At 37.1% G+C, this 25,790-nt stretch overlaps 2 protein-coding genes across 7 annotated transcripts in view; one reads left to right on the top strand and one right to left on the bottom strand.

Moving 5' to 3' along the window:
* Positions 1 to 20,074, top strand: part of LOC126971769 (kelch-like protein 10) — a 33,742-nt gene extending 13,668 nt beyond the window's left edge. Inside the window, exons 7-13 of the mRNA XM_050818167.1 lie at positions 8,097 to 8,243; positions 10,084 to 10,276; positions 10,915 to 11,060; positions 15,333 to 15,550; positions 17,111 to 17,291; positions 18,951 to 19,099; positions 19,787 to 20,074. Coding sequence (XP_050674124.1) covers positions 8,097 to 8,243; positions 10,084 to 10,276; positions 10,915 to 11,060; positions 15,333 to 15,550; positions 17,111 to 17,291; positions 18,951 to 19,094 — 1,029 coding nt within the window. The 3' untranslated portion in view covers positions 19,095 to 19,099; positions 19,787 to 20,074. The remainder of the gene's footprint in view (positions 1 to 8,096; positions 8,244 to 10,083; positions 10,277 to 10,914; positions 11,061 to 15,332; positions 15,551 to 17,110; positions 17,292 to 18,950; positions 19,100 to 19,786) is intronic.
* Positions 20,075 to 20,286: 212 nt separating this feature from the next.
* On the bottom strand, positions 20,287 to 23,258 carry LOC126971807 (mitochondrial basic amino acids transporter-like). 6 transcript variants are annotated; one of them, XM_050818238.1, is made up of 4 exons: positions 23,109 to 23,258; positions 22,554 to 22,690; positions 21,749 to 21,816; positions 20,287 to 21,242 (listed from the first exon to the last, which is right to left on the bottom strand). In XM_050818238.1, exons 3-4 carry the CDS (start codon positions 21,780 to 21,782, stop codon positions 20,401 to 20,403), a joined length of 876 nt encoding a protein of 291 aa, XP_050674195.1. In that variant the 5' UTR covers positions 21,783 to 21,816; positions 22,554 to 22,690; positions 23,109 to 23,258; the 3' UTR covers positions 20,287 to 20,400. The 6 variants fall into 6 exon arrangements, with proteins under 6 accessions (XP_050674195.1, XP_050674192.1, XP_050674191.1 ...); XM_050818235.1 differs by having other exon boundaries at positions 23,104 to 23,252; XM_050818234.1 differs by lacking the exon at positions 22,554 to 22,690.
* Between the last annotated feature and the right edge of the window lie 2,532 nt (positions 23,259 to 25,790).

Below are 25,790 nucleotides of genomic sequence, written 5' to 3'. Positions count from 1 at the left end.
TAAGGTTAGTCCACCCCAAATTTTTTTTTTAATTTTTCTACAATTTTTTTATTTTTATTATATTATGATTCAGCATTGAAAAATACATACAAATTCAAATTTTTACCCTTCTACGATCTACAAGTATATGGTTTTTCTCCGCTTCTGTTTCCGCAATCAAACCACTAGCATGGGTCCATTTTGCGTGCAGTAATGGCCTATTACTCCAACCAGCCCAGCTCCTTCCAGAAGTTCGTAACATTGCTGGGGTGTTCGCAGACTTCCTGGAGCGACCTCGTATTGGTTAAGGTTTTTGCCCGTTGGTTGGCCACCCCCGCACAGGATTACGTGAGCGACCGTTTCGTCCTCGGCCAGACAGCCTCTGCACTTAGGACTGTCCGTTACGCCGATTGTGAAAAGGTGTTTGTTGAGTGATGTGTGACCAGTTAGGGTGCCCACTATTATACGGATGTCATGTCTGTTGAGGCTGATAAGTCTACGTGTCAGTATGGGTGACAGTGCAGGTATCGCCTCTATCGACTGTCTACAGCTTGAGACATTCATCCATCGGGTGTTGTGTAGGTCATTGGTGAGAGAGCGTATCCATGAGCGCATTTGGCTGAAGGGCAGTGGCAGAAGTGGCAATGGACCAGTCACTAGATTTGCCGATGCCCGCCTTGCAAGCTCATCCGCTGCATCCCAAAGAACCACTATGTCCCTTGATCCATTGCAGAGTTACCCGGTTATAAGAGGCAACTTGTTCCAGGGTTTGGTGACACTCGTGTATTAGCGCTGAGTTGTAGGCGGTGCCCATCAGCGCTGTTAGTACCGCCATACTGTCAGAAAGAATTCTGATTCTGTGGCCACGTATTTTCCTTCTTAATATTGCGCTGGCGGCTTCCTTGATGGCTACGCACTCACATTGGAAGATGGAGCTGTGTGTGCCCAAGGGTATGGAAGTGTGTATGTTCAGTTCCTGTGAGAAGATGCTGGCACCAGTTCCAGTAGCCATTTTCGAGCCGTCTGTGTAAATTCTTAATTCATTTACACCTGACTTGTCAGCATCTTTCTCACATAGCTGCATGTGATAGTTTTATGAAAAGCATGTGTTTTAGATATCTTATCGCATGGTGCCTCACAGAGTGGATAGTCCTTTGTTACCCTATTCCAGAGATTATCTGTAAGGCAGTCTTCATTATTCCATACACCTAACAGCTTTAGACGTAGAGACGCCATTGTCACTTCTTGTTGAAAGTGTATGTCAAGTGGTGTTAGCCCTAGAATAGTTTTAAGGGCTGAAGTAGGCGTGGTGCGCATGCATCCTGTTATGGCTGTGCAAGCCAGCCGCTGGAAACGCTGCAGCTTGGTTTGTACTGTCACAAGCTCTGTCCTGGGCCACCAAGCTATTGCTCCGTAGGAGATAATTGGTCTGATGACTGCTGTATAGAGCCATCTGCTTATCTTTAGAGCAAGACCCCAGGTTTTGCCTATGAGTCTTCTGCACTACCAAAAGATGATGCACGCTTTTTCCAGCTTGTGTTCAAGGTGTTTGTTCCAAAGCAACCTACTATCCAGTATGACCCCTAGGTATTTAACTTCTTTAGTAAGGCTTAGTTCGGTGTTGAACAGCTTTGGTAATGTAAGATTACCAAGGCTGCGTTTGTTTGTGAATAGTATTAGCTCCGTCTTTGACGGATTAGCTGTAAGTTTGTGTAGCGCACACCATTCTTCAAGAATCTTAAAAGCAGATCTCATGAGGCTACATAAGACGCTCTCAAATGGTCCTGTTATAAGAATGGCGAGGTCGCCCGCAGAGCCCACCACACAGTGTATAAAGATACCGATCTACAAGTATTTTTGTATCGCGATTTTTATATTCTGTTCCATCCACAAAACCGATATAGGGTTGCAAGATGGCAATCGAATACAATAATTGTAGTACGATATATTTGGTAGGTCTGAGAATCGGAATCGGAGAATTTTAAATATGATATATGGCAATGCGACGTTTGCTGGGTCAGCTAGTAATATATATATATATTTCTTTTGTAACTGAACTCCTCCTAAACGGCTTGAACGATTTAAATGCAACTTTCTGTGTGTCTTCAGGTTGATTCGAGAATAGTTTATATTCACAATTGAACTACCTTTTAAACGGCCGGACCGATTTTGATGTTTTTTATGTGTTACAGTAAATTTGAGATTGGTTTAGTTTCTCAATTCCGTCCATGTAATATAATTCTCCTGCTCGTGTTAGTGAACTCCTCCTAACGACTGGATCGATTATGATGGTTTTTTTGTGTGTTCCAGTGAATTTGAGATTGGTTTAGATTCTCAATTCCGTCCATATAATATAATTCTCCTGCTCATGTTAGTGAACTCCTCCTAATGACTTAACCTATTTTTCAAATTTAAGACGTGTGCACCTACAGGTAGACGTCGGTCGGGACCACTAGTATTATGTAAATGTAAAATAAAGGAAATAAATATTATGTTAGGGCTGATTTATGATTAATCTCGAAAAAAATATGTGAAATGGCGGGAAATTATTTAAATTTATACCATAATTAACGTTAAACTCGTTTTAATCATTCAAAAAATATTTTCTTTAACTATTGTCATAATATTTATGGCTAGCCTAGTTTCAAAAGTCTAAAAGAAATATATATGGCGGAGGCCTTTGCCAAGAGCAGTGAGATGAAAATATCAGTATCCACTGAAGTAATATTGTCAGAGTTATTGAAGGCTTAAAAGTATGTGTGTGTGTACAAGTCACACAAGGTTATTGTGAAACTTCTGAAATGTTCCTGATTAAAATTAAATAATTTTGCGCAGCAGCCATATTGGATTTCAAAAATGATCCCACATTCAGTCTCTGCACGAGAACCTCTTCCCTCGAGAACCGGCCGGCAACGCTCTTGTGATTCCTCTGGTGTTGCAAGAGAATGTGGGCGGCAGTGATCACTTAACACCAGGTGACCCGTACGCTCGTTTGTGGAGGACAAACGAGCGTATTCCATAAAAAAAAAAACTCTGTCTGATCCGATATCCATATTGTTGAAATCATTATTTTGCGCGGCGACCATTTTACATTTAAAAAATGATTTCAAATTTGTTCTCTGCACTCTCGAGAACCTCGGATACGATATCCATAATGTTGAAATCATAATATTGCGCAGCGACCATCTTGGATATCAAAAATGATCCCAAATTCGTTCTCTTCTCCCTTGAGAACGTCGGATACGATATCCATATTGTTGAAATCATAATTTTGCGTGGCGGCCATCTTGCATTTAAAAAAAATCTGCGTCTACTGCACAAGACGTTATGCGACTGAATTTCCATCTAAAGCTCTATTTAACTTCTAAACGCATACATTCACCAATAGCGTGTATTTTTTCGATCTCCCTTACTCGCGCCCTATCTTTCTCACTAGCTCTCTCCCACCACTCGGTCCACGACACTGTGCGTGATGCGACGTTCGCTCTGTCTCACTCACTCTCTCGAATTTTCTCACTTGGTTTCTCCCTACTTTCGCTCCGTGGCTATGTGCTTCATGCTACGTTCGCCCAATCTCACTCTCGCTCCATCGGTCTCAACCGCTGTCTCCCTCTTCTTCGACAAAAACGCTGCATGTCTTCGTGGCGCTCATATTATTATTATTGCGTTTCACAGGTAAAAATTTTATCCTCAGAAAGAAGTTTCACTTCAATAAAAATAGATTAAAGTAATTCATATTATTTAGTACTCGTGACAGCGGAACCAAGACAAACTTACGGCGATTGGGGAATCTTATTATAGAACTTATGACGCCGTCACTTCGAAGTTCGAACCATGCGTCACGTGATAAGAGAGGCAAATAATATATTACACTTTCGAGTGGCGCATTTATCTGTTTAAACTATACAGATATGACCAAAATTAAAGTTCATCACATTGTTATGTATTAACACGCAATCATCACACCACACCCACGTTATACAGTCGCAATAAACATATAATTAATTGGATACTTATTTTGTAATCACGGTATGTGATAATATCTCCATATGTAATTTCTTATTAAATTACATACTTTTATCAAGTTGCGTAGATTAAGAACTGGCCAAGTGCAATTCGCAACAATCAAAATATAGTATTCTGTAGTTGTCTTCAGATGGGATTTTTCTGAAATGCGTTCGTTACAAAAAATATAAGCAGGACGTTCAGCTAATCGTAATTGATACGCTCTGCCCATTACAATGCAGTGCCGCTCAGGATTCTTAAAAAAACCCAAAAATTCTGAGCCGCGCTACAATTGCGCTTGTCACGTTGAGACATAAGATGTCAAGTCTCATTTGCCCGGTAATTTCACTAGCTACGGCGCCCTTCAGACCGAAAGACAGTAATACTTAAACATTACGGCTTCACGGCAGAAATAGGCGCCGTTGTGGTACCCATAATCTAGCCGGCATCCTGTGCAAAGGAGTCTCCCACTGGTGAGTATCTCACAATAGTAGGTACAAAATGAATAACTTATGTAATTTAATGCCTGTGCAACCAGTGCACCTTAAGGACGCGTTCTCAAAACAGAGAGGTATCGAATCGCACTACTACACTGACACCCCTCAAACACATACACGTACTTAAAGTTAATTGCGGGAATCAAATGAATTTGATACTTTAGCAAGTTTGAATTTCATTTTTTTAATACCTATGTATTTTTGATAATTGGTTGATGTATTCGTTTAGTAGTTAAATATTAGAATTATAGATGGCAATTCTGTCGCATAACGTCGTGTGCAGTAAACGCAGTTTTTTTTAATCCAAGATGGCCGCCGCGAAAAATTATGATTTCAACAATATGGGTATCGTATCCGAGGTTATCGAGGGTGCAGAGAACAATTAAATAGGTCTTTCAAAATCAAATTTTGAGATTTTTTAATTAGATTGGTAACGGAATGTGTTTTGTACATATTGTGAGTGAAAAGTCGAAACGTAAATATTTCTATATTTAGGGAATGAAGAATTAATTTAGCATGTGGGATATTGTTAGACAGGCCTTTTATAAGATAATTTAAGTTTATGAATGAATTCTAATTTTGACGATGTAAATGACACCCATGAAGAAAATTTTGTAAATTTCATAGGCGCCATCATGGATTTCGATTTAGGCCCGCTATACGTTATTGTTGACCCCAAAATCCATGAAAATGACACCCATGATAAGAAGTTGGTAAATTTCATAGTCGCAATCTTGAATTTCGATTTTGACCCGATATTCGATATTGTTGACCCCAAAAACCATGAAAATGACACCCATGTAAAGAAGTTGGTAAGTAAGGTTTTTATGTAAAAGGCATTAATTATTTTCTCTTAAATGATTCCTTTAGAATTCTTTTTGATGTCATTTCTAATAACTACTAGATACTACAACCGCTTCGGAAACAAATGGCGCTCTGAAAGAGAAGAAGCGGCGCAAGAAACTCTCCCAGCATTCTTTTTTTGCGATCTTTTCAATAAAAATACAGAATATGGTACAGTCATTTCTATCGCTATAAAATAATCACAATCTAGTCCCAGGCTGTCCGATCATTTAGATATTCGGCAGTGGAGTAATAGGATTTACGACAGAGCCATTTTTTTATAAAACATTTAAATTTATTTATTTATATGTGTATAGAACATCATTGGGTTTTATAGCTGATTTATTGATGTCTTATGGATATATTTTATTTTGATTAAAAGGTCAAAGTTATGACTTATCTAGTATTTATTCAAACCTATTGTTTACTTATAAGAAAAAATTTTCCGATTACTTACCAATGTTATGATATTATGATTTAATATTATGCTATTAATATTTTCCTTAAATTGAGAAGTGTATTAGTTACTAACAGATTTAATTTTATTTTTTGTATATATATATATATCTTCGTCGTACAGCGATCTTTCCGAGTACGAGCTGCTGCTTACAACCGACACAGAGTCTACCCACGACGGCGGCCGAGTGCGGACTGAGGTTATTTCGATAGATCTTTCTGTGCAATGCGTACGGAGTGACAAAATAAAATAACCCTTAATACCACACTTTAAAGCTCATATCAGAAATATATATGAATTTTAGATGATTCATTTTTATTTTTTCTGAGATTATTTATTAGATATTCATTAATTCATTTTCCGTGTTTTTGAAAATATTATATCTGCTTTCCTTACATAATTTTTAAGAGCCAAAATTGTGTAAGTGGCAGCAGAAAACTGATCCTGAATGAAGCCCCATTTCGTCAATTTTGTGTGAAGAGGTAACGGATAATCGCTTTTACGACATAAAATATCAAAATTTCAAAGCAAACATTTCCCGCTAATTGGAGATAAAGAAGTAATCTATTTGTGGCAATTTTTAGTTTTGTTAGACTTAGTTTAATTTCATCACAAACTCTACCGAAAAATATCATTTTTTTGTCGGATTCGTAAACGCGTCCTTAAGTAGGTTACAAATCATAATCATAGATTATACACGTGTGCGATACGAAAATATCAAAAAAAAAATGGAATTCTTAAGAATTCCATTTTTTTTTTGCATAATAAGAAGATACCTTCCACGGACTGTATAGGGTAATTTGGTCCAAAAATATTATGATTATAACGCAAATCATCATCAAATTTTCATTATTATAACACTAGAAATAAGGGATTGCTTGTAACTAGTTCTAGTAGGCTTCATAAGATACATAATAGCTTTAAGGGTAAATGTATACACTTCTATAATAAAGTCCCAGCCACTGTTCAGGCATTATCTATAAATAAATTTAAATGTTTTATAAAAAAACGGCAAAGTCAAAGTCAAAGTTTTTATTTGGATAAACATGTTAGATTGATGTTACATAAATATTATAAAGTACATGTTTGCCACATTTATGACGTGCAAATTTTATAAAATACATTTCTAAATCATTAGTAACAATAATATCAATTTAACAAAAGATTATTAGCAGTATTATATAATATATAGTCAAGTTTTTAGTTGAAAATATTCGTCTAATGAATATAAGCAGTTTTTACTAAGGTATATTTTCAATTTAGATGAGAAATTCCTATTTGACGATACCTCTCTTATTATTTTTGGGATGTGATTATAGATTTTTATGCACATACAAAAACAGTTTCTCTGAAATAATGTAGTTCTACAACAAGGTACTTGTAGTTTGGTGGGGTCCCTGGATGGGAAAAGAGAAGTGTTTTCCTGTTTACTGAATTCGCTAAAATTTTTTACGAACAAACATACAGCACTCAAATATGTATAATTCAACAATTGTTAATAAGTTATATTTTTTAAATACGGGTCTGCAGCTTTCAAGGGGTTCTTTTCCCGCTGCAGCCCTCAAACATTTTTTTTGCGCTATTAAGACTCTATTTTTTACTGTTGAGATACCCCATATTATGATACCATACCTAATTATAGACTCCACGTAAGCATGGTAAGCCGTTAAAGCCGCTTTTTCCGATATAGTTTTTTTTATTCTCCTTATTGCAAAAACAAACTTATTAAGACGTTTGCATAATGATTCAACGTGAGCTTTCCAATTACAATTATTATCCATTATTATGCTAAAGAATTTGGTATTTTCAACCCCATCAATTTTAATTTCATTGTATGTTATGTTTCTAAGAGGTGGATAAATGGTATTATAATTTTTAAATTGTATAAGTTTTGTTTTTATTATATTAATATTTAAATTGTTATTTTCTAACCATTTGCCGATTTTCATGATTTCATCATTTATGACCGAGTCGTATGGTATTTTTGAGTTTGGCTCTGTCGTAAATCCTATTACTCCACTGCTGAATATCTAAATGATCGGACAGCCTGCGACTAGATTGTGATTATTTTATAGCGATAGAAATGACTGTACAATATTGTATATTTTTATTGAAAAAAGCGCAAAAAAAGAATGCTGGGAGAGTTTCTTGCGCCGCTTCTTCTCTCTCAGAGCGCCATTTGTTTCCCAAGCGGTAGTAGTATCTATTAGTTATTAGAAATGACATCAAAAAGAATTCTAAAGGAATCAATTTTGAGAAAAAAAATGCCTTTTATGCCTTTTTATCCTAATTTTTATTGCGTTCTCACTACCAAGGTTGAGGAGGTGGACCCGGCAGGCCCTCGCGCTTACCACGGCACGGCTGTCCTCGGCAACTGCATCTACGTGATCGGTGGCTTCGATGGAATGGACTACTTCAACTCCTGTCGATGCTTCGATGCTGTTACCAAGATGTGGCGTGAGGTTTAATATAAAAATTCTTTAAATTCAATAATTGTTATTAACGTTACATACGTTGTTAGGCATAAGCCATTTTTATGTCAACTGTATCCATATTATTATCTCTCTCTAGAATTGTTTTTACAAGTGGGTTTATCTATCTTATTAATATTTCTAATTTTTAATATTTCTTGCGGCGCCTATTTCTGCCGTGAAGCAATAATGTGTAAGCATTATTGTGTTTCAGTCTGAAGGGCACCGTAGCTAGTGAAATTACTGGGCAAATAAGACTTAACATCTTATGTCTCGAGGCGACGAGCGCTATTGTATTGCTGCTCATAATTTTTGTGTTTTTGAATCCTAAGCGGCACTGCATTATAATGGGCAGGGCGTATCAAATACCATCAACTGAACGTCCTGCTCGTCTCGTACCTTAATTTCATAAAAAAATTATTGGACATTTTATTTAAACAGATTTTCTTTATTGATCTCGTTTTTTCTTAAAATTTCTAGTAGTAAAACTTTGCTTACTAAACAACCTGGTCGGTTTGGTCAGAGGTTCAACGGGGGTTATCCTTCAGTGGAGGACTCGTATAACGTCCAAGTCTAAGGCCTAAGGCCATGCGAACGAGTACGAGGTGCATTCTGCATGGAGACGAACAAATCTTTGTGGCATTAAAACTTAACAGAACTCATAATTTTTAAAGAATTATGAATTTATGCAAAATAACGCCTAATTAAATAAATTTCAGTATTGTTATAAGCCACAAAATGGGATATTATTCTCAACTGAATGAGTGGTGTTCATCTAGAATATGGTATGTAAGGAACTTAGCTCCTTCCACATACAACCAAACTATTGAATGAGCTTCCTTGTGCGGTGTTTCCAGAACGATACATCATGGGTTTCTTCCTAGAAGGCCGGAAGCATTGAAGTGATTCTTCTGGTGTTATATGAGAATGTGGGTCGCGTTAATCACTAAACATCAGGTACAGGAACACTCGTGTTCTCCTATTCTATTACAAAAGTGGCATATGTTAAAACAAAGGATTATAGTTATTTATGCAACTGTTGTGTAATAATAGGGGTTTAAAACACGAATGTGATAATAGTAGGTATGACATGAGTATTAAAACATACCTAATTATCAATAGTTGCATACAAGACTTTATCTACACCCATAATATGAATTCTCTATAAAAGATTCTGAAACAGGTTATGTTGGCATTAAGCTAACTGTTTTACAATCTCTAAAAGAAGATTTAATGAATGGGTGTAGATAAATGAATATACACGGTAAGGCAGTAGTGCATTACATGTCAAATGTGTTTATAATTACAGCCAATAATTCGAACAAAAACGCAAACAGCTGTAATACTGTTTGCGGCAGAAACATTAATAATTGTGGTTGAGGGAGATACTACCTCGGATGAATATTGCATAATATCTTTATGGAACGGAAGGTCAAACGAACATACGGGCAATCTGGAAACCTGATGGTAATACTCTCCCAGGGGAATCACAGGAGTATTGCGAAATATTTAGGGAGAAACAGTGTGCACGAAAGATCGTTCCACAAATTAGTAGTATGTGAAGGAAATTTACTGCGCGCTGTAGAGGTACGCCACGCATTGGAATAGTGAGGATGGTATTATATTTAGTTCGCGGCTTGTGGTGTAAATGTAGAATTTTATCTCAGCGATCAGGTCAAATTGTCTCTGGTACAATTCTCGCGATAAATGCGAACAAAAGACACATAGTGAAGCAAAGATTCCATGTCTCTATGCAAAGGCTTATGCTACTGCAACCCAACTGATAACACCACATAAAACTTCGATGGTTGTATTTTGGTTACGTATTCAGGTTGCACCAATGAATGCTCGCCGCTGTTACGTGTCTGTGGCGGTGCTGGGGGAGACAATCTACGCTATGGGAGGTTACGACGGTCATCACCGACAGAACACCGCCGAGAAATTCAACCACAGGACCAATCAGTGGTCCCTGGTTGCCCCCATGAATGCACAACGTTCAGATGCGAGCGCGGCCGCCTTGGACAGTTTGTATTTCCATATCTCTACAGCGAGTTTAACTCTGGTAGTACCACTTGTTTCTCGATTTACAGCTCAATACTATAAATAGGCTTCGCATTATTTTGGTATGCCATTTTGCAGTTGTAGCATAGCCTGTTAGCAGGGGAAAAAAGGCTTTGTATGTATTTTATATGGGAAAGAAAACTTATGTGCTAACGTTAAATTTATAGACATTGTTTATGTTACCATCTCACCAAAGTATATAATTTATAGGTAGATATATATAATAATATAATATAACAGTAAACATACCACGTGACACAACATTGATAAAAATCGCCCAATTTTCAATCATTTTCCTCTCTAAAAACTAGTTACCTTATAGTTAACAATTTAAAAAATGTTTATAAAAGGCATAACAGGCATTTATTTTCTCAATTGATTCCTTTAGAATTCTTTTTGATATCATTTCTAATATACTAGATACTACTACCGCTTCGGAAACAAATGCCGCTCTGAGAGAGGAGAAGCGGCGCAAGAAATTCTATATTTTATTAATTGTATATATTTCTTATTACTTATAGCTCAAAATGAAATGTTTATGTGTACATACCTTCATTATTGCGCCGTCATTCAATCTTACAGTTCTTTATATTGTCCTCAGATAAGATATACATCACGGGTGGCTTCAACGGCCAGGAGTGTATGAACAGCGTGGAGATGTACGATCCCGACACCAACCAGTGGACAAATCTCGCGCCGATGCGCTCTCGTAGATCCGGCGTCTCTTGTATAGCTTATCACTCCAAGGTACGCGGATGAGCAATAGGATTCGAAATGGCGAAGAAATAAATGGAAAAAATTTCTTGGCGGTTAAAGTTTATGTAGATTCGGTTTTGTTTCACCCTTGATTTTATAAAGTTTGTTGATAAGAGTTTCGCTGCTTAAGAACTTTTTTCCAGCAACCTTTATCGCCGAGTAATTTGACAGTTAAAAATTTGAATTTTAGTTATTTAAACACACTACTTGAGCTCACCTACGTAGGAACTATCTCGTTTCGGCTTTCGCAGAATTAATTTTATTTTTTTATTTTATTTTCTTACGAAAACCAACAGTATATTACAGATTAGATAAATAACTAATGATATTTTACAGTAATAATGCCAATAACAGGTTTCCCTTATATTATATTATACTAGCTGACCCGACAGACGTTGTTCTGTATATAAAATTAAGTTTATTTTTTACCTCCTGAGAAAGTTAGACAGATATAAATTCTAATTAGTTATTCATTTTAAACTGTTCTTTCAATTTGATTTCTGAACGAATCGGGACACATCAAAGGAAGAACAAAATTGTTGTTTTTATTTAATTCCGAGCATTTTCATATTTATTCACCTTTTAAACCTTTTAAGACTTCCACAAATAATTTAAGACCAAAATTAGCCAAATCGGTCCAGTCGTTCTCGAGTTTTAGCGAGACTAACGAACAGCAATTCATTTTTATATATATAGATTATATTATTATTTAAAATTACGGTTCGATGCCTACTAAACAAAAATGAGATATATTTTGAGATTATATAGGTCGTTTCGTTACATAAATAATATTGTAACGTAATATATACATAATAGGTACTTCATAAATATCTATACTAGTTATATATTGTATGGGATGTGATGAAATAAATAAACATATTAATATATGTTAGAACATCAGTTACTTAGATGTATCATTGAAAGTAGCTATGAGTTCTGATTTGAATTTAGATTTATTTATGGTAATATAATATCTATATAATAATATGGTTAATAAAAGATAAAAATCGATTTTAACCATTAATAATCGTTAAATTTAAAACCAGTAACAAACCTCATTAGAACCACCCAAACCAAAGAGGATGTAAATACTACGTCATAAGAGGCAGGACTGCCTAAGTAAAAATTGAAATTTAGTTTAGTATGAAACTGTAATTACAGTATGGCGATTGACGGCGAAGTATAATCCGGCTAGGTTTTTAAAACGAACAATTGCTTAATACGAAGTGGATTTCGGCTATCTCCGTTTTTTACAAGATTATAGCCGTTATCTGTCAATCTATCAATCACTGCACGTTTCATAGAATCGAAAGCGAATCGCTTTTTTACTTAGAAAGTTTCGCTAGGCTGACCCAAACAGCACCGTTTCGTCTTTCGTCGTCCACTTCACGTGAAAACGTGGTTGGCGGGTATTTGCCGCGTTGGCAACGCGCATTTCAAGCAAAGTAACTTGTTATCGTGTATGGTCCACTCGCGAACTCCCAGCGAGAGAGGCGTGCCAATGACGTTACGAAGTTGATGTAGTGATGCATATCCATAAAACTTCCTACAAAGAGTAGCATCCGTGCGAGGCGAGGCGGTGTGGATCGGGTGCTGGGGTGACCTTTAATGGACTGTTATCACAGAAGACGTAGATGTGTCTATCTTATGTAGGTTAAGTATATATTTGTTCTATTTTTACGCTAGCCATCAATGAGGGAACATTGTGCTCACTTTTTAGTGGGTGATCGCCACGCCTTTATTCATTAGAATGTGCAGCCTTAGATAATTTATAAACCTAGATAGACCCATGCTGTTAGACAACCGATAAAACAGGCCAGGAATATCAGTGAAGTGTGCGTGACAAGCTACGTCTTACACTCGCGATTTGTATGACACTTTGTGTTAGTTTCCGTGAATTGCTCAATATAGAGCTAATTCAAAACCTTTTTTTTTTTCGACGTTTTCACAGCTGTCACAATCTATCTACGCGTATAAATGATCTAAGCGCGCAGCCTATGTTGTTTCAGCTTCGAGTAAGGCAAAAGCAATTCACATTTTTTTTTCATTTCATCGGAACTATTTGATAACTATAAACTAAACCTGCGTGACGGTCTTTTCTCTTTTTTTATGAAAATAAGGAACGAGAAGAGCAAGACGTTCACCTGATGGTTACTGATACGCCCTGCCCATTACAATGCAGTGCCGCTCAGGATTCTTGAAAAACTCAAAAACTCTGAGCGGCACCACAATTCCGCTCGACACCTTGAGACATAACAATATGTTTTGCCCAGTACCGTACCGTAGCCGTTGTGGTACCCATAATCTAGCCGGCATCTTGTGCAAAGGAGCCTGCCACTGGTAACTAGGTGTGTACTGGTACTGCTCGGTGTGTAAAGGGCACAGAGTACATTTTATTATGCGGAAAGTAAAGCGCGTTTGCTGCTTTATTGCTTTATTGTTACAAGGTTGACGAAAAATTAGAACGAGCGAGAAAGAACATGAGAGATACATAAAAGACGGACCTGAGATCTCTGTTAAAAGCGTTATCTCGAAGGAGAAGATTTACTATTTCAATAGCACCAGATTCCTATCAGATGCTATATACTCAGACAATGACAGAACAACATACTCAAAAGTGAAAAAACCATTATTCCCAGAGGGTGTTGAACGCAGACCAGCTGCTTTAGAGTTACATTGAAGATGAAAAACTCTAACCTCAGCCTTATAAAGATTCCGAGATAAAATTAATATTATTTAAAATAGATAAAACCTAACTGTAGCACACAGGCTAAAAAGTATCGTTTTTCTTAAAGGTCGGAAAAGTTCTTGAGATTTCTATAGCGATTGCAAGCTTTTCCATCGCCTAAATAAATTAATTTTGAACTGAAAATTAAAGTAGCATTAATTGTAAATATAATAAGCATCTTAAAGGTCTATCTTCAGTTTTTCAAAACTGATTGCGACAGAAGCGGCAGCCATTAAGATATATCAGATGAACTCGAGATAGACGATGTTTATAGTTCAAATTATATATAATAATTATAATTATTAATCAGATTATACATCTTAATAAAATAGAGGCAGAATAATGCGAGAAAATGATGTAATGTAACCTTGTTACGTTCCAGTTTCAACTTAACAGTTTCAGCCTTCGGGTCTGGCTGTGATAATAATGTTAAAAAATGTAACATTTCGGTGAATTTAAGATTTACATGAATAGAAGCAGGTACAATTATTAATTAAGAATCATAATATATCGTAACAATACAAACAGGCTCCGTGGCAGATAGAGATATATATACATATTCTTATAAATCGTGGGCATGACTCCTTTCACGAGTTTTCTCTAAGTCTCATAGTTTCCGACTTGGCCATCACCGCCCTTCTCAAAAAACCAACCTGTATACTGTAGTAGTATTAAGACCCGATTTCACAAATAAACTGTAACATATGTAGCTTATGAGTAACAACAATTCTCTGTTAGGATAAACCTACAAATATTTTAAACAGATATACAATCATCATATCAACTTTGATATTACTAGTAACGGCAGCAACTTTTAGCATGGCTGAAATGTTTTCAAAATTTTAATGTGGATGGACCAACAAACATCTAAAATTTTAAAGCATTTATTTTTATTGTTTGAATTTAGATAAAGGATTGGTGTCCGCTGGGCTCCAAATAGATACCACATTACCTAAGAACAATAGCTTTTTATTACTGCAACTATTAGACGCTTGTGTGCGTGGCATTTTGACACTCAATGGCTTCTTTCAATTTTTGTAACATACTCTTCGTGTTCTCTAAATCTCACAAAAAAAAAACAATCAAGGACCGAAGGTTTCCATACCATCGTCCAGAATATAACACATTGTACTATGTATCTAATTGCTTCGGTATTTGGAGACTATTTTGGAATTACGCCATCTTGTTGTTTTTGTTATAGTGGCAATAGATATACCTACACTCTGTTAAACTTCAGCTTATTATTAAATGCGAAGTTAAGTTATTCCAAATTTACAACTTTTGATCTTTATCTTACCTTTGTCAGTAGAGAATTAGATGACAGGGAGAAGTAATTTTAAACTTGGAGTAACTTTACACTGCGTTTATTAAAAAGACAGCAGCTGTCTAACTTTTAGGGTTTATAAGATAAAGCCGCTGATACAAGTATATACGCTGTCAGGCAAACGGCTAGCATGTCGGGAGGACTATAAAAGCTTCGCGGGTTCCAAGTGGGTTCGGTACAACCGTAAAATTGTATTTATTTGTTAAAACAGATCTATGTGATTGGTGGTTTCAACGGCATATCGCGGATGTGCAGCGGCGAGGTGTACGACCCAGCCACCAACAGCTGGTCGCCAGTTCCGGACATGTACAACCCCAGGAGTAACTTCGCGATCGAGGTCATTGACGATATGATCTTCGCGATCGGCGGCTTCAATGGCGTGACCACTATATACCACGTGGAGTGCTACGATGAGAAGACGAATGAGTGGTAATTATAATATGTATAATATCTTGGCGCGATTTATACTGAAGAAGCGTGTGGCGTATGGTGATGGCGAGTGGCGGTGGCACGGACATTTGTCACCTCGCTAAATTATATTGAAGTGGCGGAGGCGCGCAAAGAAAATCGATGCAGCGGCATTCTACAGTTGGGATTCTTCGCGGCAGAATGTCTTTATCAGAAGACGAAGATGTTTTTTTATGTTCCTCCTGTACCTACATGCATAGACGTGCTCCTGGTGCGACAACTAGCTTGCGACTGGCGCTCGCCTAGAGGTGGTCGTTAAATAAATAAACTGTTTTTATTAACAGTTTTATATTCGTTAACGAATTAACTGTTTTTCTTCAACGAAAAAACCTGCTGAACACAATAAGCTAATAAATTCAATCAACGTCTTCGCCCGTAACTCACAATAAATGAAGAAATTGAATGCCTCACTAAAACAGCTTAATTCAAAACAGTTGACGAATTTGCGAACGAAAACGTTGACTTGATATTATATTGACGTAATGAAAACCTAAATTATTGATAAATGCATTAACCGATTTTTCAAAACCCGTTGACGATTTAACAGTTTTTTCAACCTGTTGACCATTGACCAAAAACAGTTAAATTAAATTAATTTAAAAACCTTCAATGACACACCTCTCGGCGCGCCACTTGGTGGCGGTGGCGACTGGCGAGGGGCTTTTGTCGCCTGGTGGCACGCGCGGAATTCTCGATACGGCAAATACGACGCTATTTTACGTGATGTTGGTGTACATTGTGTTTCTTTGACTACTATTAATTTCATTTTCAGTATTTCTGAAATTTTAACACATTTAAGTCACAGTTAATTTACATTTTACGATAAACCGTGGTTGCAAGTTACAAAATGGCCATTTAAAATTAGTTTTATCATAAAAACACATACCTGCAGAATCGAGCAGTGGGATCTCAGGCTATAGTTAATATCGAATATTTATTTGAAGCTTTTGACAGGCCGCTATTTAACATTAACAATAGTTTTAACCGGTGAAGATTGGATGATTATGTCTAACAGTTAAAGTTATGACTTTATGGTACTTTAAGATTTTTTTATTGCTTAAGTTAGTTGATGCAACCCAGCCGAAGTATAGTTTAGAAAAACTAAGGATGTTGAACTTAAGCTTAACTCGTCAGATAATCATACATACATATAAATAAAATTGGGAGTGTCTGTTTGTAATATTGAAATAACCGTTTCTTACTACATGTATATGAATATATATAGGGTACCTATACACACCATAATAACATTTTTTACAATTTTCGTCTGCCTGTCTGTCTGTTTGTTCCGGCTAATCTCTGAAATGGCTGACGGGACTTTTATTGGCAGGTAGCTGATGTAATAAGAAGTAACTTGGGTTACGTTTATTTTAGATAAATTCTTTTATTTTAGAAAAATAAAATAATGTTGCCTTATCCAAGAAACGGTCTAACTCTAAAAATAATTTATACGGCCAAACAACGTCTCAATAATCTATTTTGATAGATTTGACAGTTGTTAACACAGGTGTTTGTTGCCAGGTACGAAGCAACTGACATGAACATCTACCGCTCTGCACTGTCCGCCTGCGTCATAATGGGTCTGCCTAATGTGTACGATTACATACACAAGCACAGGGAGCGGCTGATGGAGGAGAAGAGACAAAAGATTCTGTTGTCAGAGACTGCGCGACATCCGCATCATCGCACTGCGTTGCCAGACGTAGGTAGATTTAGTTAACGTTTTTTTTGTATGAAAATAAGGGACGATACAAGCAGGACGTTGAGCTGGAAGTAATAAATGCGCCTATAAAAATATAAAGCTTTAGAACGATGGTTATAACTTCTGTATCATACTAGATACAGAAAATAATTTCACGAATTGAGAGCGAAGTTAACCCGAGAAGAAAGATAGAACAACCTATACAATACACTTGTGTGTATTAGATACCGATGACGTAATATGTATTATTGTAACAGAAGGTATCTCTTCGTATTTACAACAAATTTCTTATGAAAATAAGGGTTGAGATGAGCAGGACGTTGATGATAATTGATACATCCTGCTCATTACAATGCAGTGCCGCTCAGGATTCTTGATAGACCCCAAAAATTCTGAACGGCACTACAACTGCGCTCGTTACATTGAGACATAAGTTTGAGTAAAATATGAGAAACACAGATGATCCTGGTGTTGGAGACTGCATGTTACTCGTACCATCGCTTTGCGAAAGACCTGGGTAAAATTAGTTATCATTCAAATTAGATGAAGTAAAAAAAATGGAGAAGGGACTCAAGATCCTAGTGTCGGAGACTGCGTGATAATCGTAGCCTCGCTTCGCGGAGCCAGACCTGGATAGAACTAGCTATAATAATTAATTAAGCAATGATGCTTATCGCATATTGATGGGATTGCCTAGATACTGCAGTGCCTCGGGTATGTTTGCTGAATCGAGGGTGCCTGATTTCTATGCTGTGATGAGAAAAAGAGTTGCTTCCTTCTGGGATAGACTCCGCAAATCTCAGAACCGCATTCTCCAAACGGTTTGTGACGGGATGCCTAGCAATATTTTTTCATATTGGCTATCTGCGCATAAAAACAAAAATAGTAAATATATGACGGTGCCATGACCAAAGCCGGTGCCAAGAGCTTTATTAACCTTTCCAGATAGATTATAAGTTTTTGTGTATATTTTACTTTTTATCTTTATATAATGTATTACAACTTATTTATTTCATAATATGTATACTGAGTAATTTTGCCTTTAATAAAAATTTATTATTATTATTATATATATAATAACAATTAAACTAGACTAATGATACTTTGTGACACCTGAAGCCTCACATCTCATAGACAGACCCAAGTAAAATAAGATGAATTAAAAAAAGTGCAGAAGCGACACAAGATCCTAGTGTCGGAGACTGCGCGACAATCCTAGCCTCCTAGACCTAGATAAAATATGATAACGTTAGATTTAAAGAGGAGAAGCGACACAATAAACCGCGGTTGCAGACTGAGTGACACTCGAAGCCTCACCTTGCGTAGACAGACACCTAATAAAAATAGATAAAGCACGTTAACGACAGAATACAGGAGGAGATTCCAGGCAAGTTTCTGCTGTCGGATACTGTATGATCCTCGTATTATCATCGTAGTATCATTATTAATGATCAGTGATACGCAAGGCCTACTACAATGCAGTGCTGCTCAGGATTCTCGAATTAATCCAAGATTCTACTTAAAGACTCATGTTAAGTCTCATTAGCCGAGTAATCTCTTCAAACCTTTGTTTTATTGTAACTTAGGCTTAGCTTAAAAGTTCTTAGCTCCTCGTTCATTAATTGGCTCGTGATTTTGTAAAAACCGATGGTGGCACAGGCGCACTTGATGGAAGACAACGATGATATGTTGGAGCAGCTCGGATTGATGGAGAACCACAACAACGATGTAATGATACCACCTCCGCCGCCGCCACCGCAGCATCCCTTGCAGCCGCAGCCAATGGAACAGGACAGAAACTAACTGAGGTATGAAATTTACCAACACACCTCGGAGAATGCCTTCGTGTTTATGTGACAACTGGGGCGTAAGATATCATTGATTTTAGGACAAATAAGCGGACGGAAACGTCATATATAATCCTTTTACTAACGTGGTTTAGCAGGTAGAAATAGTGCATGAAAATACCTATTGCCTATTTTATAGGAAACCGGCCAATTACTTACTAGTTTATCAAACAAACTAAGTATGTGACCGGTGACTGATGAGCAATGTACATTATTTTAAGTGAACCTCGCTGCCTACGCTCTCTTTCCATACAGAAATCGACCTTCGACAAGGAGACACAACAAGAGAAAGAGGTTTTGTTGTTCGTTAATATCACGGCAATCACGGCAAGTATCGAAATACTGGATAGTCCTTACGTAACATTATTCTAATAAGGGCCGTAAAACGCACGATTTCAGCCATTACTTTTGCGGCAGTAGCATTTGAAAGTTAATATAACTTGATTGCCGTCGACCCTCATGTTAGTCCCATGCCGATTTTCCGATAGCTGACCTAAACGACAGAGCGGTTGGTCGTGATGATGTGACAGTTCAATTAGAAAATTTGCAATGGCAGTGAGAGTTTAACGTTATCAAAAGAGAATAGTAATTAATTGGTTTAATTATTAAATTAGCTTATTAAAATCATTATGTCGTTGTTAATTCCAGATAGACTTCTGCGCCATAGAAAAGGAGAAAATCATTTCCAAGAATATCTAGTGAAGTTGATAATTAATAGAAAAAGAAACTCGTAGTACACCAGTAAAGTATTCTGATAAAATTGTTTAGTAGCCGTCGCCGTCGTCCAATATTTTTAAAATATTTACAATAGTTTGAGTACGCAGGCAATTTTTGTGATGGGTGAATTTCATACAATTAATTATTTCTGTATTTTTAATAGTATTTTTTGCAACGTGTATCAAATTTTTAGGAAGAAATATATTCAATAAAAAAAGATATTTTGTGTTTAAATGCTACCATTACTTTTGATAAAATTTTCTGTATATTCGAAAAATTGTATTTGGCAAGCGGATCCTATGCAAACGTCTGTTAAACGAATGATACCGTTGTAGACGAATACTTCTATGATTTGAGTATTTTCAAACTATTATTTCTCTTATAAGACAAAAACTAGTAAGTTTATTATAAGGGTCACGAATACAACAACATTAAATTATTCACTTCATATTTATTTTTTATCTCCTGTGACTTACTCCGTGATATTTTACATAGAAGTCCTTATAACACTTGTCTTGTATAACTTTCCTATTTGGAAAATTACGTCATGTGTCATAAATATAGTCAACATTATCACTGACTGCTGAAGTTGATGCACTTGCTAGTGGAGTGATAGGTGTTGTTGGATCCAGTAACTGCTGCCAGGCACGCTCTGTCCAAGCGACAGCCGTAAAACATGCCCCATTACTTATAAATGCGCGGATTATCACCGGACCCAGACCTCTAAACATACCTTTCCATCCATCTAGTCGTAATGACTGCTTAAAACAGTCCAATGCACTGGAGTATTTCCGTATAGCATCACCTTGGAGACGGGATTTTATTACGTCTACTGGGTAGAACAGTACCCAAGATAATGCCCCTGCGATTCCCCCAGCAGTGAATACTCGCATTACAGATTGGTTTCCCCGAGTCATCGCTTCATAAGACACGAAATATATCGTGAACGCTGGACTGTCCCGTGCCATTGTTATTCCTAATCCACGAAACAACGCTCTGTATCCGCCTGATCTGAGTATGTATCTTGCTCCTGAAAATGCTCCGTTTGGAATACCCTCACCCGGTTTGGCGAGTTGTTGTCTAGTTTTAACCAGTTCAATGGGAGCGCATACTAAACTTTGAAGTAATCCTGAAGTGCTTCCAGCAATTGCGTGTGACATTAATGAATCTGGGTTTGGCAGCGCTTTCACAGTATTCCCGTAAGTACCGAACACAATAGCGTTAACGAATGCTACTCCGCCTAAAGGCGCTCCAATGCCGCGATATGCTGTGGTTAGTGTCCCTCCTTTTAGTAACGCTTTCGTACATTCCAGAGCAGTTCCTCTGCCAGACTGTATATGGACTTTTAATGTATCAAGTGGATGACCAACAATTATTCCTGCGCAACCTGAAAAAGTAGAAAGGATAAGTCTCCGTTTGCGTTTCATAGACATGGATGTACGGCGTTATTCCACAGTGCGGTTTTCAATTAACTGTATTTCACAAACAACCAAGCTGTGGAATGGGCTTCCTTGTGCGGTGTTTCTAGGACGACAAGGCATAGGAACCTTTAAAAAAAGTGTGTACACCTTTCTTAAAGACCAGCAACACTACTGTGATTTCTCTGATGTTGCAAGAGAATATGGGCGGTTGTGATCACTTAAGATCAGTTCACTCGTGCGAGCCTTTGTGCTTTTCTTGCATTAAAAAGAAAGAAAGAAAATCGATACAATATTAACCGAAGTGTAAGTAAGACATAGATTAATTAGCAAATGTAAGTAGGTTTAATTTTTGTTATATAATATTTGAAAATCTTTATTGTTGTAAAACCTTTTTGCTCGAAACCATAAATAGGATTAATGTTTTAACATCATCATTGAGTTATTTTTTTTTTTAATTACGATGTTAACTCACCTCCTATGCATCCTGCTACGAAGTCTAATGCCATGACTCAAAGCAATGGAAATAAAGTCAGCGATCTTCTGAAAAAATGATTGAAATCCTATAAAATATGTTAAGAGCTCCAATAGTGGAGAGATTAATAGTAATATTACTTTATTACATTTGAAACATTAGACAAGATCTCGTAATTTACTGTAGGTAAAGTATTCCTGATTAAATCAAGGTATTTAAGTTCAAGTAAATAGTGTCTAGCCTATTTCCAGCTGCGCTTAATCGGGAACTAACTGGAACTGGAATAAATTTTGTTGATTTTTGTCACTGGTTTCTTCATCATAATAGATAAGTTGTTACTTTTTTATTTGGATCGAATTCAATCCCGCGGTTTTAATCCTCTTCCTATATCCGAGCAGGACTGCAATTTTATAAAATTTTCCTAACCTAATAAATATCATTGTTATTGGTAGATACTAGATTTATTATTTATTTGATAATATAATGTACGAGTGAATGAAGAAAAGACAAAAGAATATTTTTTTGGGGTAGTTAACATAAAAAAGTTATTTTAAAGAATATAAGTACTTTTTTTGAAAAAATATTTTATTTTAAGACACTGAAGTTAACGATTTATTATAATAGAGGTAGGTACATACAAAAGAGAACCTTTCTCTTCATTAGCCTCGTTATACGCGGAGATTAAAAAACAAGCGTGCCATGTGTCATTACAACTTTGCAAAATACAGAGAACCAAAGATGAATGGGACGCGGTGGCGGGGTTTGTCGGCCTTGTTTATCTTATTCATAATAATTCATTAAGTACTCGTCAACAATGGTGGCTGAATAGCGATAGCAAATTGCCTTCCCCTTCTCTTCTGCTCCCGCCCTTATAACTTCATTCTGCGTAGTGTTTTGTACTTTCTTCCAATCGACTTCTATTCCTATTTGGTCAATATGTACCTACGGATGTATTCGGTGGAGTTATTTAGGATTCAGCAAATGATTAATTATATTAATTTTTAAATAATACTTATTGTATAAATTATGAAGTGTTTTATTTACCAAAAACTTTTAAGATTCCATTTATTATGCAGTTATTTATACATTATATTAGCTTCTGCTAGATGCAGTGATGCGAATGAATAGCCCTGTACGTATTTTTATAAGTATTCTAAATGTTTTTTGGATTTTATAAGCTTAATACCTAGTTTACTATTACTTGTTGATTCTTCTTGATACATGCGTATAACGTATTGTCCGGTAATGACTAACGATGCTTAGACGATCTAAACTGTTTTAATCAAGCCTGTTTGAATAAATATTAACTAACTCTGATTATGACAAATATCTAATGTAATAATAAGTATGTTTACCTTACCAATCTCCTGCTCAAATCAAGTAGTCGTAATGTGAATTAACGTTGCCTCCAATGGAGGTCACTCCAATGAACATATTGGCCGCAGACTTGAATGAATTCACCAGCGTGTGTTATGCTACTGAACGGCAGCGTCGACTAGGACATATGAACGGTCACTGTCTATCCACCCAATCCAGACCTTTCCACTCATTATCAACAGGTCACTGTTATCGTGCGGGGGCATTTACGATTAAACAAACTCAATTCGTAAACAATACAATACCTACCAAGTAAAAGAATGAGATATAGCCCTTACTATTGCCTACGATGGCACCATTTCAAATTGTAACTTTATTAAATAAATTGCCAAACAATTTGATAGAAACCTGAAAAAGAATGGTGTGGATTATGGATATTTAAGTCTGTGTATGTGGTGAGATGACAAAATGTGGCGCTAAATCCGGCGTCAAACAGCCCTTCAGAGGAGTCCTCGTAATAAATACGGTAAAAATGTTATGACATATTTATGGAAGACCAATTTATCAAGCCGCTCACAGGCGTTTGATCTCTGAGCAGCTCTACGTTGGATGCGGTCAAATTATTCGAGCTGATACTGGGGATGTGAAACTGAAGTGGCAGTGAGCAGGCACATAGCTCGACGGATAGATGGCCGTCAGTGGCAGTAAAGTCCTCGAAACCACGTAACAAACGTAGTGTTGGTAAGCCTCTCACAAGATGGACCGACAATCTGGCCATGATCGCCGGAATAGGTTGGATGAGGGCAGTGCAAGACCGATTTTCATTGCGATCTTTGGGCGAAGCCGTTTCATCTTCCGGCTGAAATGATGATAGTCTTAGGGGTGTCTTCTGGTCTCATCCCTATGAGAGTAATACTAGAACTGAGTACAAATAAAAAAAAATTAAAGCTCGAATTAAAAATAAAACTAACTATTATTAGTATAGCAGATTATATAGAAGACTAGCTGACCCGGCAAACGTTGTTTAGCCATATAAAGTATAATTCACGCTATAGTTTTATAAGTAATAAAATATTGCTTATATTATAGCCTGTACATCATTTTGTTCTATTGTCAATAGTTTTTGCAGCGCACGCAAAAATAGGTTTTCGATTTTACACCTTGTGTTACAAAATAGCAATTTCATTACGGATCCCTAATTTTGAAAAAAAAAACATAGCCTATAGCCTTCCTCGATAAATGGACTACCCAGCACTGAAAGAATCATTCAAATCGGACCGGTAGTACCAGAGATTAGCGCGTTCAAACAAACAAACAAACACTGCAGCTTTATAATATTAGTATAGATAATTAGGAATGGTTCGTAATTAGTTCTGTATAGTCCACCTAAAATTGTATATTATACTAAGTAGTCTAAGCAATTTTTGTTATTGCAATATTTAGATGTTGGGTTGGGAGTTTCTTATCAGTTCATCTACCCATGTCAAAGCCCCTTTACGAATTTATATAGCTTCATTCACATTCTCCATTGATGTTTATCATCAACCATTGTTACGACATTTTATGTTATTACCACACCGAGTTGGACCTGACTCATTGAATACTAGAATATGGGCGCCTAGTAGGTAATGTCTCACTTCTGGGCTTGGTTTTAACTTATTAGTTTGTAGGTTTATCAAAGCCAATTTGTACTTGTAATCCAGATGGTTCATTTTATATAAATTTAATTTGTACTACATGACGGCATACGTTTTTTTTTTTATTTTATGGAATAGGAGGACAAACGAGCGTACGGGTCACCTGTTGTTAAGTGATCACCGTCGCCCACAATCTCTTGCAACACCAGAGGAATCACAGGAGCGTTGCCGGCCTTTAAGGAAGGTGTACGCGCTTTTTTTGAAGGTACCCATGTCGTATCGTCCTGGAAACACCGCACAAGGAAGTTCATTCCACAGCTTAGTAGTACGTGGAAGAAAGTTCCTCGTAAACCGCACAGTGGAGGACCGCCACACATCCAGATGGTGGGGATGATATCCTAACTTGTGGCATGTCGTGCGAAGCTGGAATTCGGCGGCAGGAATCAGGTTAAACAGCTCTTCGGAACACTCCCCGTGATAAATGCGGTAAAAGACACACAATAAAGCGACGTCTCTACGCAACGCCAAGTTATCCAGCCGTTCACAGAGTACTGGGTCCCCGACAATTCGAGCTGCTCTGCGTTGCACGCGGTCAAATGGATCGAGCTGATAAGGTGCTGATGAGGTGCGCCAGACCAGAGATGACAGCAATACTCCATGTGTGGCCGGACCTGCGCTTTGTAGAGCGCTAGAATGTGGGCCGGCTTGAAGTATTGCCGTGCTCTATTAATGACGCCCAGTTTCTTTGAAGCCAATTTGGCTTTGCCCTCCAGATGACCACGAAATTGGCAATCGCTCGAGATTTCGAGACCCAGTATTCCGATACTAGGCGAGGCTTTAAGGGAAGTGTTGTCGAAGGGCGGTGATACGACAAATGGTTTTTTTTTGTCGTAAACGCGCAAACTTGAGTCTTCTGGGGGTTAAATTGGACAAGATTAAATTTACCCCATTCCGCGACCTTCTCAAGAGAGGACTCGATAGAAGACACAAGTTTCTCCCGGCACTGGTCGACGATTTCCCGAGAGAGACATGAATGTTGGAGGTGTCCAACATATCATTGATATGCAGAAGAAACAGCGTGGGAGACA

The sequence above is a fragment of the Leptidea sinapis genome, chromosome 24, assembly GCF_905404315.1.
Source record: "Leptidea sinapis chromosome 24, ilLepSina1.1, whole genome shotgun sequence".
In the NCBI taxonomy this organism is placed as follows: Eukaryota; Metazoa; Arthropoda; class Insecta; order Lepidoptera; family Pieridae; genus Leptidea; species Leptidea sinapis.
Note: the sequence above shows the minus strand (reverse complement) of the source record. Positions and strands in the feature narration are given on the sequence as shown.